Genomic DNA, 14,474 nt, shown 5'->3' with positions numbered 1-14,474 from the left:
TCGGCTGGGCGGCCATTTTAAACCCCCGCATTTTTTGCAATCCCACAGGCCTTTTAGTGTCGACCCGCATTCTCCACCATATGTGACAAACGCCCCTCTTTTGTAGCGCGGACGTCGGTCTGGGTTCTTCCCGACACAGTCTTCTAGGGTTAATTATACAAAAAACAGGAGCATGCAAAGTATTACATTGCTTAACTCAGGCTTCTGCCTTCTTTATTTTCATCCCAGTAAGGGACTGCATCTTTAACATGTGTAGGCAGGAGGCACTTAGACATTAACCTTCAGCGGTTTACTCATATCAGTGTTATAGCATTTCACACTGTCATTTTTCAGAACCAAACCAAATCAAATAAACAAAATCCTATCCCATTCAGGGATCTAACTACACCGCAGCATCAGCCTCTCTAACTGCTGCTGGGCCAGCTAACCTGGTTCCCCAGTTTAAAAGAATGCCCTCTCATTTAGGGTCACTAGCTAAAGCATAGTCTTTTAGATACAGCAATAAAGATTTGTTTGTCTTATCTGTTCGTGGTGGGAACTCGGTCCCAAGTGTCCAGGCAAATCCTCTGGTACTGTGTTACTTGAAGGGGCCGTCCACCCCGAACTGGATGCAGGGGAGCAGCGAAAGCCCCAGTCTCCAGGCTCCAAGAAGAGAGACTGAAATGCAAACCTCTCTGCTCTAAATACCTGTGCTAGTGATTAGGAGAGCAGGTGAGGGAGAACTAAACACATTGTAATCTGTGGTCTGGATTTTCCATCCACGAGCCTGAGTTAATGTGAAGCTGTGGAATGGATCATTTTTAACAATTCCTGCACTTTCTGACCTAAAACGGGGCAGAAAGCGGCCTAACATCTTTGGACTATGTCACAATATACACACACACACACACACACACACACACATGCTCTCTTGCATATAAGGTCACAGTACTCCCACAGGAACTATATACACTAGTTTGAAATGAGATGGGTAATGCTCGATTCCTCTTTTCCAGAACCAGTATTTCAATGTTTCTGGTTTAATGGTGTTAGAAGAGACTTGTGAATTGTCAATATTTCTGTGTACACAGTAATAATATTTCTATCTAATTTTAGTCCTCTAAAAGGTGTCAGAACCTGGTCTTAGTATTAAATAAAAGGGTATTTAGTAAGTAACATCACGGGCCACTGTCCCAGAATTACAATTACCAGTTATGGCTCGTATGTAAGTGCCTACTTTATTAGAAATACATTTGCTAAAGCTACTAAAGTGATCACACGACTGCAAATGTCGGAGCTCTGGTGGCAAACTTGTGCCGCTGGAACTCCAGCACTGTACTAGTTAAAGATCCACATGTACTGTAGAAACAATGGAGATGAAACCTTCAGGCTAGAAGTATCGGTCATCTCCATATTTATATTGACCAAAATTTGAGGGCATAAAATGCTTTTAAAAAATCTTTACCCATGTGCTTTGAAACGTTTTAATATTGAAAAAAAATGAAACTTTGATCCATTGTAGTCGTCGAGCATCTACATGGTAATTTTAGATTAACATGCTTGCAATTCTAGCATTAAGGAGCTCAATGAACACCATAATCTATAATGTAACCACCAAGGTTGAGACTCTTGTTGCGAACACAAATGACAAGAGATGTACAGTAGGAAGTGTGCGGGAAAGTTTGTGTGGTCTGCCAGTTTCGCCATTTTTTTGCAGAGGGGAAAAAAATGAAAATTTTTAATTTATGGACAAAACTGTGCATGATCAAATGACCAGTCTTTTACTTTTTTCAAATTACGAAAATTGCGATATTTTGAATAATTTAGAGAAGTGAAATTCTGCACCCTTTTTTTTTTTTTAAATTATTGAAAATAAACAAACAAAAAAACCAACAAAAGATGTGCTAACTAAATCGAGACCAATTCGCACATCTCTTTAAATGACCGTAACATAATTGTTCTAATAACTTCATGTACTTAATTCACTGTAGTAAAAAAGGCAAAAATCGGTGCAAAGTAAAGCTAGCTGTAAATTTAATGAAAGAATATTCTTGTAAAAATCGGATGTACATCTACAGTACTGGAAAGATATACACTGCATAAAATATAGTTTATAAGAAGCATCATCCATATTCCATATTAAATGTCCGTTGTACTGTACACGTACTATGATTTCCTGCTTCTAGAAATAGTTTACATAGATTAAATAAAATCTAGCATGTTAGGGTTTAAGAAAAATTTAAGTACTGAATAATGCATAGCTATATAATTAAACAAATATGCATAAACCTAGTTGAAATTGAGGCTTTTTCCATGAAATCAATGTCTTCCTATTTTTCTCCCCCTAGAACCCTACTCAGGTTGGGACGGCACTTCAAGTTTTCTACAACCTTGGAGCACTGAAAGATATCATTACTAGCGTGGTGGATGGTTATTGTACATCACTAGATGAAAACATCAACAATGCCCTAGATATCAAAGTTTTAACTCAGACATCGCAGACAGTCCAAAGAGGTATGAAAGTTATTTTATATTATACATATAAGCAAGCATTGCATTTCAATATTCTTGCCAACTGTGATGAGGGACTGTTTATTTTGCTAATGTATGCCTTTCTATTTATATACTGTATAGCTTTTTTTATGTTATGCTCTCGACATCAAATTTGAAACAGGTGTTGTTGCCAAAGGTTGAGCTTTATTTTCTAAGAAAAACCTGTTTAATAAAACATATTGCAAATTTCTCTCTTGATTTCAGAAATGTATAACGTATGTAAATGTCAGTTTTCTACTTTCACTTTCAAATAAGTTGTGGCGCCTTCTAAATGTATTTATTGGAAACCATCTAGCATTGTGCATTGTTTAAAATTGGTTTATAATGTTTCCCCTTATGTGTGGGGATTCTATAGTGTATTGTACCTTCACATCTCATATCTGATATCTCATTCTACATCTACCACACTTTCCACTCTACACAAGCAGTCTCCTCTTTTCTTCACGTGTCTCTGTGTTCACGTTAGATCTGTAAATACCCTCCTTGCTGCCAGACAGTATTCGCCATTTGCCCACTATATTCTACCTTTCTTTAAAACTCAACACAAAACAGCTCATCAAAAGCAAGGCCCGGGCTGTGGTGCCTTTGCCCGCGTTGAGGCCGTGAAGTCGCCTGCATTAAGTGGGTGGACTGGCCGTGTGTTGCGTTCCTAGGGGCGTCACAGAGCTGGTTCGCCCTCATTGCGCAAACCGCTCACGTGACCTGTGTCTCGCACCAACAATCAGTTTCAACTGATTTCTTGCGCAACGCTCGCCCCCTCCTGCAAGCGCCCGCGCGGTCTATGGCCGCGATCAATGCCTTAATGCAATCTGATCGCGCCCTGCGCGGACGCCTCCTACACCATGGACTCAGCCTAAGACGTCCAGTAGGCCTTGCACCTAACTTGGTAGTGGTAGATGTAGACGACGCACAGCCAAGGAAATCCTACTTCTGGTATCCAGAGAGAGGAAAAAACAGCCAGGCAAACTCCAAACTATGATGAATGATCAAATTTATTGCATGCTAGAAAAACAATAAAAACGGACTACATGAACCCCCCCCAAGCGTTTCATGCAACAGCACTTTATCAAGGTGTACAAGGTGTTGAAAATGCTGCTTCTTTATACTCACCGGAGATGTCCGTCGCGCTATCAGGATAACGTCATCAGCGCTCGTCCGCAGACTCCTTCGCGCTGACGTAACGTACATCCCCATAGGCCGGATATGTCAGGTGGTATGCAATTTTTTCTAAAATAAACTTTATTCGTACAGACAATACAACATAACAATAGCAATGTTAAAAAGCACAGATATCTAAATATTTAAGACGCAACAGCCCCGAACTAATGCATGGCAGTAATGGCATATTGAATGGAATATAACAAGCAATATAATATACAGGCATACCCCGCTTTAAGGACACTCAGTTTAAGTACACTCGCAAGTAAGGACATATCGCTCAATAGGCAAACGGCAGCTCACGCATGCGCCTGTCAGCACGTCTTGAACAGCAATACCGGCTCCCTACCTGTACCGAAGCTGTGCGCAAGCGGGGAGACTATAGAGCCTGTTACAAATGCGTTATTTACATCAGTTGTGCACGTATATGACGATTGCCGTACAGTACATGCATCATAAGTGGGAAAAAGGTAGTGCTTCACTTTAAGTACATTTTCGCTTTACATACATGCTCTGGACCCATTGCGTACGTTAATGCGGGGTATGCCTGTAATGAACTATAATATAATAGATCATGATGTTTATGCAATCACAAAATTAATTAATTACCAGAATATATATATATATATATATATTATTTATACATATATACATAAGCCCTACTACCAATACACATATAGTCAGGGCATAAATTAAAAACCTTGTAGTTCAATTGAGGACAAATGTCAATGTGTGGGGAGATATGGTGAACAGGAACTATTATGTTCACATAACCCCATATTTATGGAGAAACAATCATGCCAATCTAATTATTTTTGTAATTAATAAGTATATAATTCCACACATATTGACAAAAAAAAATGTTAGAATTTTATAACAACCCTTTTGTTAGACACAAACAGGATAAGCATGAACAGTGATTGAGAAAGCATGAAAAATAAACATGAAAAATAAACTACTATCTTGCACCTAACTTGGCCTTCCACCTAATTTATCCCACCATATCATACTCAGCTATTTCCTGTATGTTAGTTTTTAATTGCTGTCCTATATTTATGAACGTACCATCCAGTTATCCTCCAATTTGTACTTAAACACAATTACACTCTGTTTAACCGACGCACTTTTATTTTGTAAAAATGTTTAGTACATCTTCAGTGCTATTTCAGAATAAATAAGTAGTAATTACTCAGGCACCTTTAACTGCGAAGTGATTACCTTTTTAAGTAATCCTTTTTATCTGATCATCAGAGTCTGCTTCCCTTATTTAAGACACTCTGAGTGCGGCTGATTGCTGTCACATCGGCAGCTTGGGAGTTTATTGTATAATGACTTTGTTCTTGTTAAGAGGCTCTTGTTAACTACTTTCTGGTTTTGACCATATAAATACACTAGCTCACAAGAAGATACAGCTGCAGCAGCCATTATTGCAGGCGTGTTGCAGCGGGACACACACAACGTGCCACCGGGAGCAACCGCCATGGGAAATGCATTATCTGCGTGAAAGAGTCGGGGCTAACATGGAAAAGCGACAGGGCTAACGCTCCATTGGCTGCAATAAAGCCGGCTACATCTGTACTTTGTGAACCACTTAGCATTTTAATTGACTTCCTTAGTAAATATATTCATCCTAAAAAGGCTAACTGGAGTCTTTTGTTAAAATGTAAAAGTTTTTTTTTTGCGTCCTACCCCTAAGTGACTAGAACAGAAAACTAGGTTCTCCCTTTCTATGTGCACCATTCTGAAGAAAGGGACCAGCAAAATTGTAATAATATCCGTTGGATGTCATATGGACCACCAGAATGCCAGTGGATGTAATAACGGCATTAAAAGGGTTAAAGCAGCAATACTACATCCCCCCCCCCCCCCCGTAGCAACTACAATGTATTATTATATTACTAAGTTAACATTATCTATTGTTACTGTTTGCAGCTCAAACTGCTGGGAACATAGACAACAAATGATCCCAAACAGGAAAGTGTTGCCAAAACATTGCACTATTTTGAGAGGTGCGCTAAATGAAGGGTGTGCAAACTGGGGGTGGGGGAGATTTTTTTTGAGGGGCGTGGCGCTTACAGATGCCCTGCGCTCTTCCCCAAAGCATTTAAATGAAATGCCGGGGATCATGCGTGAGGCCTCTCTAACTCCTTTACTTGATCTCCGGCGGCTCAAATGCCGTGGGGGTCACGTGACATCAGAACGCCTGAGACAAGGTAAGGAGGGAGGGGCGGGGAAGAGCAGGCAGGGGGGCACAGGGGTTTTCACAAGCAAATCCATCTTTTCTTGTATAGCGCTGGTTATGTACACAGCACTGTACTTTGCATTTTGTATATAATAAAAAAACAAAAAGCATTTTGTAAGTCCCTGCATTAAAGGGTTTACAATGTAATTGTCGGTGCCAGAGGAACATGGAGGTAAGGTGAATGGTCAGGGTCACAGGGAGAGCTGATACTAGGGTACACAGACCCAGAAATCAGACACTCCGACATAGCAAGAGAAAAATTCAGCTCAACGAAAAAAGGTCTGCACAAGCAATAAACATTAAGAAGCAGCAGCAAAAATAAATATATATCCCCATAGAAAACGAGCATGATGTACTCGATACTTCATAGAGCCCCTAGAATGCCTGCCCTTTTGCTGTCCAGGGTACGACTTGGGGCACTCAAAGGGTTAAGTAATCCTTTCATACTTAATTCCCTGGCTGGAGGACTTGGAGTCTTCAGTTAAACTAGAGCATTAATCTCAGGCAATGCCTGTTCTGAGCGGATTATTGCTATTTATTTTAATGCTACATTTGTGTTTCTTGTAACATTATCGTACAGTTATTTTTTTTTTTTCCATTGTTTGCCCTCCATCTTGTCTGCTCCGAAAAGCTGCGACTGAGAAGTGCAAGAGTTTGCAGCTTTTTATTCTGACCGGCAAATTGCAAACGGCTTTACGGCACGTTCATCGACCGCGCAGAAGAGAGACCGTGGAGAGCCGCTGAACTAATCCATTTTAAACACTCGATATTTGAGAAAGTGGAAAAGATTTAGAGAGCCCGTGAGAGACATTGCATTTTTTTTTTTTACATAGCGCAGGGGTGCTCAACTCCAGTCCTTAAAACCTGCCAACAGGTCAGGTTTAAAGGATATCCCTGCTTCAGCAAAGGTGGTTCAATCAGTGTACCTGTGCTGAAGCAGGGATATCCTGATGACCTGAGTGGAGGGGGGGCGGGGGGGATGGAGTCTAGAGGACTGGAGCACCCTTGCTATAGAGTACTCTGCTGTATAAACAGTATATTTAGACACCCATCACTACTTCAATGTTTTCCCACCAGGGTGCCTCTGACTAAACCTAAGGGTGCCATGTGGAAAAAAAACAAATGTTTGCTTTTAGTGCATTGGAATCAGTCTAGCGCAGCGATGCACAAACTGGTTCGCGGGAGATTTTTCTGGGGGGGGGGGCGCAGGCGGTTGCAGAGGTCCCGCGCTCTTCCCCAAGGCATTTAAATGAAATGCAGGGTGGTCGTGTGAGGCCTCTGCAACAATAAAACTTACCGGGATTCAGACGCTGTGACATGTCTCCATGGCCATGCGGCGTTAAATTACGCCGCTGGGTCATGTGACGTCACAGATGTCAAATGTCATCGCAGGTCACGTTACATCACATGACCCCGGAGCGTCATTTGACGCAGCTAGAAGATAAGAGGAAGGGGAGGCGCGAGCTCTGGAGCACGCCAGACAGGCGGGCGCAGCAGTAAAAGTTTGCCGTTCCCTGGTCTAACATATACAGTACCTTATTTCATACCTTTCCCCAGTCACCTAAATATACATAGTAAAGAATAATGTCAATAACACTGATTCAAGCCTGACCATATTAGTAATATAGTTCAAAGCGTGGTACACTCACTGTATCCAAAATACTTGCCACTGGTGCTCAGCAACAGTGCTCCCACGGTGGTATAGCAACCACCGACAGTCCAAATGTACAAGAAGTAGTGGCACTCAAATGGTCTTGTGAAACGATATCAAAATTTATTGGTAGGTAATCAACGTTTCGGTCTGCTTGCGGGCCTTTCTCAAGAAGACGAAGGCCCGCAAGCAGACTGAAACTTTGACCACCTTCCAATAAATTTTGATATCCTTTCACAAAACCACTTGTGTGCCACTACTTCTTGAATTAGTAATATTATCTAGCAAAAAAAATATGTTCTATTAATAACTCTGTTCCCTAAGTGATGACAAATTTTGGAACCATTTTCATATGTTTAATGCATCATCTTACACTAGCCCTGATCCAAATATTTCAACGTTTTCTTGGAGAGACACATCAGTAGCTTTGACTAAGATGTTCTAGTGGATGCAATGCTCTCCAGGCGTCTTCTAAATTCAGTAAATTCTTACTGTAAGTGAGGCAATCCCTAGCACCGGTTTGATGTACTTTTGTCTCTCTCTCTTTCACTTTTTCTTTCAAAGTGAATGTTATCTAATATATTGATGTCACCTCCCAATATAATTTTTTTTTATCATCCACAAATAATGCAATTTTCAGTTCTTGTCTACCTATCTCAATTCCTTTAGCGATTTGAACTTAATAGCTAGTGGTTCCAGTGCTATAGCGAACAACAAAGGTGATAGTGGACATCCTTGCTTATTTTTTTTAAACACCTTTGACGTACTGTACCTGTACATCCGTTTGCCAGGACATATGTTTTGGGGCTTTTATATAATCCCTTCAGTGCTTTTACAAAATTGCCCTGTATTCCAAATTTCTCTAGTGAATGTGTTATTCAATCGAAAGCTTTTTCAGCATCTAGACTTAGCACGAAACTTCTATCAAGGCTTGTATCAAGCTCTTTCCTTAGATTGCTTACCAAGTTCCTCCCTGCTATAAAGCCTGTTTGATTCTCATTAATAATACTGTATGAGATAATCTCTTTAACCCTATTTGCTAGTAGTTGCGTGGATACATTCTATTCTAAATTTAGCAACGATATCAGTGTATATGAAGCCAAATCCACTTCTTCTCTTTCCGGTTTATGTATTACTTTTATAAATGCAGATTTAAATGCATCTGAAACCTCTTTTCCCCTTAGTATATCCCTTATAGATTTTTTTTTGTCAGCAGAACTGCTATTTCATTTGTCATAAGTTTAAAGAATTCTGAAGTATATCCATCAGGCTCCGGAGATTTGCAGTTTTTCAATGTCTTTTGTTGTTTTCTTTACTTCTTTCTCTACTATGGGCTTGTTCAGTGCATCTAACTGTGTTTGTGAAACCTTGGGTAATTGTAAATCTCGCCAAAATATCTCTTTCTGTTCTTCATCTATTTGACCTGTGCTATATACATTTTTGTAAAATTCTTCTAACACATTCACTATCTTTTCCCCTTTCTGTTTTATGATACCATTTTTATTTTTGAACTCTGCAATAGTCATCTGGGATCTTTCACCTTTCAGCTGTGTGTGCATTTATATATATAGATAGATAGAGATATAGATAGAGATATAGATAGATAGATAGATAGATAGATAGATAGATAGATAGCGCAGTATGTACGGACATGGCCTTAGCACTCATGGGAAGAGTCATTTTATGAGTCATTACTGACATGAGAACTTTCTTCCCATGAGTGCTAAGGCCATGTCCATACAAATTGCGCTATATATATATATATACACACACACACACACACACACACACACACACACACACACACACACACACACACACACACACACCTGTCTCTTACACATACTCTCCATGTAATTCCATCCCTATATATCAATATGGACCACATAGTTTCCATACACTATTGTAGTTATGCCACAGCCTCTTACACTTCCACACCTACCCACAACATTAATATACACCCCCACTCCACACACACATTTTGTAAAGCGCTGTGTACACTGTGGGCTCTTTACCTATTTATATTCACATACACACACACATACTCTCACATCACTGACATTCAGGGTGATTTTATCACCTCTAGCCATAAAACTGCACGGGGGAGGGTTTGTCTTAGATCACATTCCAGTATGCACTATTTTTAAGTTTAAACCCCTTTTTTTTAGCTTCATTTATTGTAACATCGCCGGAAGAAGAGATCAGTGTATCTCGAAAGCTCGCAAGAATAAAAGCATTTCGTTAGCCACAGAACGGTATTGTCTATTTTTTTTTTAGATATATATATATATGTGTGTGTGTAACGGGTATTCCCCCACCCAATCGCATATATAGTGTATGTGAGGGGGAACCTATATGGTACCAGGTGTGGTGCTTTACCTGTTAGGCTCACAGGAGGCCTGAGCCTCCGCCAATGAGAGCCTGGGGTGTATCCTCTTGAACAATACTATATGGTACAGCGCCTCCACCTGCGATGGCTCCCAGCAGAGCGGGAGTTGTTCCTCGCAGGACACATACAAATGAACACATACACTGGATGTAAAATAGCAACGGTCTTTACTATATGCAGAATATAGCTTAACACATACATCAGCAATACACAACAAGATATATGTACCACCCTCTGCCACTAGCTGGCAACTATAACCTTGCCCTAACTGGGCTATAACCTTCTTAGCCCCTAACTGGGCTATACACTTACACCCCCTTCCCAACCCCGTGTCCAAAGAGTCCAAGACCACCCAAGTGTGTGAACAGGCCTGTCACATGTGAGGAGCAAGTTAAAGTTGGTGCACGTGTGGAAGGTTGTAAATACCTGCCCAAGTGTCTCTACACCTGGGTGTCTTCGCAAAGGATCTACCGGCGCCGCTTGGTCCAGCGCTGATCTGTACCTCCGCGTGGGATGGGGTCCAGCCGGACGTCCCACCGTAAGGACAGTCTCTGGATCAGCAACGCAGCATACAGGAACATGCAGCATACACTATACTGGGTCCTTGTACCAAAGAACTGCACAGAGTCTCTCTCTCTCCATACACTAAGGAACTGCACATGGTCTCTCTCTCCCTGCACTAATGAACTGCACAGGGTCTGTCACTAGGTCCCTGCCTAGCACACAGCTGAAGGGGCACAGGGTCGTTACCTAAGGGCCTGTCCCTGTGACCACCCACCCTCTCTAGTGGGGAGTCAGGGCCTCAACTCTAGCCTGGGGATTTCTGGCCTAGGGCAGAAGCTCGCAGCTCTCTGCCCCCCTTCTTTCCCTCTCTGTATCCTTAGCCTAACTGACTCATGTGCTTCACAGTCTGGTTCCAGGGATATATACCCTGAGGAAGGTCCCATTCTGTAGGACCGAAACGTTGGGTTTCTGGATGTATTTTTGCTATCACTAATACACTTTGATTTTCAACATTGAGTGCCGTGTCTTGTTTACCAATCCTTGGAACGGTAACGTATAAGTATATATATATATATATATATATATATATATATATATATATATATATATATATATATATATCCATGTAGAGGTATCAGTACCGTGTTAGCCGAGCTTCAATAATCAAAAAATAAATAGATGATGCCGTTCTGTGGCTAACGAAATGCTTTTATTTGTGCGAGCTTTCGAGATACACTGATCTCTTCTTCCGGCGATGTTACAATGAATAAAGCTTCATTCATTGTGTAACGGGTGGACCCCCCTTGTATGACCCATCCAATCTCACATTGGCCCGTGTGGTCTAACCGGTCCCCATTACAAGGTCGTGTGTGGTGGTGCACCTGCAAGTAACAGGACTCCTGAGTCTCCCGCTTGGTGTTATAAGAGGATATCATCAGGACAGGTATCTGAGGTAGTGGGTACGAGTTCAACTTACTTCACGTGCAGCGCCTCCACCTCATCAGGATCTATGCTTCCGCAGGGAGATGGTCCTGGTGAGGAACTCCTTCTCGGTGGTGACTGCCACTGTTGAGTAATCTCACACTCACACAGTGGGGGTTTCTTTGAACAAGGCATCTTTATTATAGACTTGGATGTAGCAGACTGCCCTATGCAGCTGCCGGCTCTAGCCGCACATCTTTCCGTGCTGTCCCTTTGGCAGGTACGCCCTCCCGTATTGAAGTGGGATTCCCTTTCTCCTAGGGAGATCACCACTGTGCCAGGTCCCTGGACACAGTGTGGCTTAGACAGACTTGATTGGTCACTCTGCTACCGCTAGTTACAGCACTAGGGTCACAAAAGTATTCCTCCAATCCCTTATGCAGGAAGATACATTCTACCAGATGCTTCTCTGCCAACCTTGCCACCACACTAACTGACAGTGTTGTGCCCTTTATACCTCAGGGGGCAGGCGCATCTCTGAGGTCACTATCCAGGGACTCAGAGCATACAGCCACTCCCTTCCTTACACAGGGCACCACACCAGGGTGTGAGGGAAAACCTCCATAACTACTGTTGGCATGCCTGTACTTACCAGGACTTACTGCCAACAGGGAAGATGTATGCAGTCATTATTATGCATGGCTACATACTCCCCCTGGTTAATACCCACCGTCCCGGCTGGGACCTAAATTTGGTGTACCTTGCGCCAGGAAACACTGCAAAAGAACACACAAATAACATGGCAAACATCATCACATTGACATAATAATGCAAGCCCATCGCACTCACTGACCAGCAGGGAGCGTTAAAGAAAACAGCAGACCACTCTATTGGTTAATCAATAATAATGTCGAGGATCTGGCTTCTTCACCTCCCGCCCCGCAGCATCATGCACAGTCACGCTGTATTCCCGTGGTATGCCTCGCTCATTGCAATACACCACTTTGTGCATGTACACACTGCGTCCTATCTTCCAGACCCGCATAAGTTGAGCTACCCTCTGCTCAGCCTGCATCCCTTTAATGGCTCCCCCTTTCTCTACGATATAGTGTTGAATATCATTTTTAAGCCATCTCTCCCTATTCTCCTCTATCTCTCTCATTAGAGGTTCCGGGACATACGGGTAATCAAGCCCATGTGACTTCCTGTATTTTGCAGCGATAGCCCGTTCAGCTCGGCAAGTCCTGGTCAAGCTACTTTGGCCAGCCGCCCCGGGCAGCACCCATGACAGGGGCTCATCGGTCTCTACCGGGTCATCCAACCCTGCGGACCCCTTAGGGATAATAAGGCCTGCCTGGATACGATCCCACCTTACCCTTAGGGCCCTAAGGTATGCCTCGTCATCAAAGTCACCGGCAGCCCACCAGTGATCAACCACCCCCTCCCTCTCTAAGATAAATCGGGTGCGGTCGAACCAGGATACATACCCCTCGTACAACGGGGCCCACCACCTAGTCTCCTTCCGTTCTTCGGAGCTAGGGTCTATAGACTCCTCTATTGACTCCTCATCAGGCCCACCAGAAGATACCCCGGACGTACCCTCAGATCGCTCGACAACTCCTTTATACTGTGAGGTGTTTCTAACAGTAATGCTTAGCACACTAGGGCAATCACTGGATACCGACACTTGTCGGGACATCCTCCCTCCTCCCTCCAACCCATCATCCGAAGTTCCCAAGTCCAGGCTTCCAGTCCGATCATCGGAAGGACCCCGTGACTCCCCGGACAACCCTAAGCTAGAACTGGACCCAAACAAAATAGTGACGGGGACAGGGGCTTTAGCTAGGGCCTTGGGGCTAACCTTGGGTGTGGACGGGGTTTGGGGACGGGACCGAACAGTAGGCATTGACAGGGTTACGACCTGCTCTCCAGCGATACCTGCCTTAACGTCGCCACAAAGTCCGTTCTTGTCTCCAGCAGCTGGGCTTCTTGTTCTGCAACTCGAACGCCCATTCCCCCTGGTAGTAGGAGATCGTCTTCCGCTGCTCGACCGCAGAGGTGCCACCATCTCCCACTCGATGCCGCTCTGGTCATCCGGAACCACCTCCGCACACGCACGTGCTGCGACGCCATCTTGGGTTGGATCCCCAATCGGGATCTCTTCCTCCACGAGGACATCCGGCAACGCCCGTCTACTGCGCGATCCAGTCTGGCTCTGGACTCGCTCTTCCTGCTCCTCCACCCCTTGGGTCTGCGACAGGCATGGTGTCATCTTAGTACCTCGCAGGGTCGGGGTGGATCGACCTCCGTCCGATCCACTAGTCACCACGGCAGTGGGACTCCGGCGATCGGGTGGTCGCGGTACTGGAGACACTCGACTCCGTGTCTCCACACCACGAGGATTGGCATCCCTCCATGGCGTACCAATGGTATGACAGTCTCTTCTTATGACTGTCTTACTCGCCAGCCTAGCACACTCCTCGTCCGAGGATTCTAACTTGCAATTCGGCCGAGGCATCCCAGTAGGAGACCGGCGATGGGCTCCTCGGTGATCACCTCTCCGATGGCTGGGTTTATCCGTCGGAAGCACCAGACCTGACTCCGACTCTGCGGGACTTGCACTCTTGTTCCAGAGGGCTCCCGGCTGCTCCTCTATCGGCATCGGGACATTTCCGGTCACTCCCACAGCTTGCACCGGTACAAACGTGGTCATGGGCCACATGTACTGCAGTCCACAGTGGGGGCATCGGGCCTCACTGCCCACGGCTCCGCCCGGCAGTCTGCACTGCAGGCAAAGACACGCCACAGTCTCCACACCCTCCACACGGATTACCAGGAAGCCTCCTGGAGCCGAATAAGGGTGAGTGGAGACCACCGGACTCTGGTCCACTTTTTCAGCATCTTCAGCCATCTTTACCAGCGGAGGCACTCGTCTCAGAGGTCTATACTGGTCAATGGCTCTTCGCAACTGAAAGGCATGGGCTGATGTAGCAACCCTTCCTCCCACTTTCTCTGTCGACATCCGGTAGAACCGCAAACCACTCCCCCTGGTTGAAACTAGGGGGATGTCTCATAGA

The 14,474-nt window shown here is 44.0% G+C and overlaps 1 protein-coding gene across 1 annotated transcript in view; it reads left to right on the top strand.

Moving 5' to 3' along the window:
* The window catches only part of COG5 (component of oligomeric golgi complex 5), a 457,324-nt gene that overhangs the window by 283,953 nt on the left and 158,897 nt on the right, over positions 1-14,474 (top strand). Inside the window, exon 8 of the mRNA XM_075599712.1 lies at positions 2,328-2,493. Coding sequence (XP_075455827.1) covers positions 2,328-2,493 — 166 coding nt within the window. The remainder of the gene's footprint in view (positions 1-2,327; positions 2,494-14,474) is intronic.

Source organism: Ascaphus truei, chromosome 5 (assembly GCF_040206685.1).
Source record: "Ascaphus truei isolate aAscTru1 chromosome 5, aAscTru1.hap1, whole genome shotgun sequence".
Lineage (NCBI taxonomy): Eukaryota > Metazoa > Chordata > Amphibia > Anura > Ascaphidae > Ascaphus > Ascaphus truei.
This window is presented reverse-complemented; position numbering and strand designations above follow the sequence as displayed.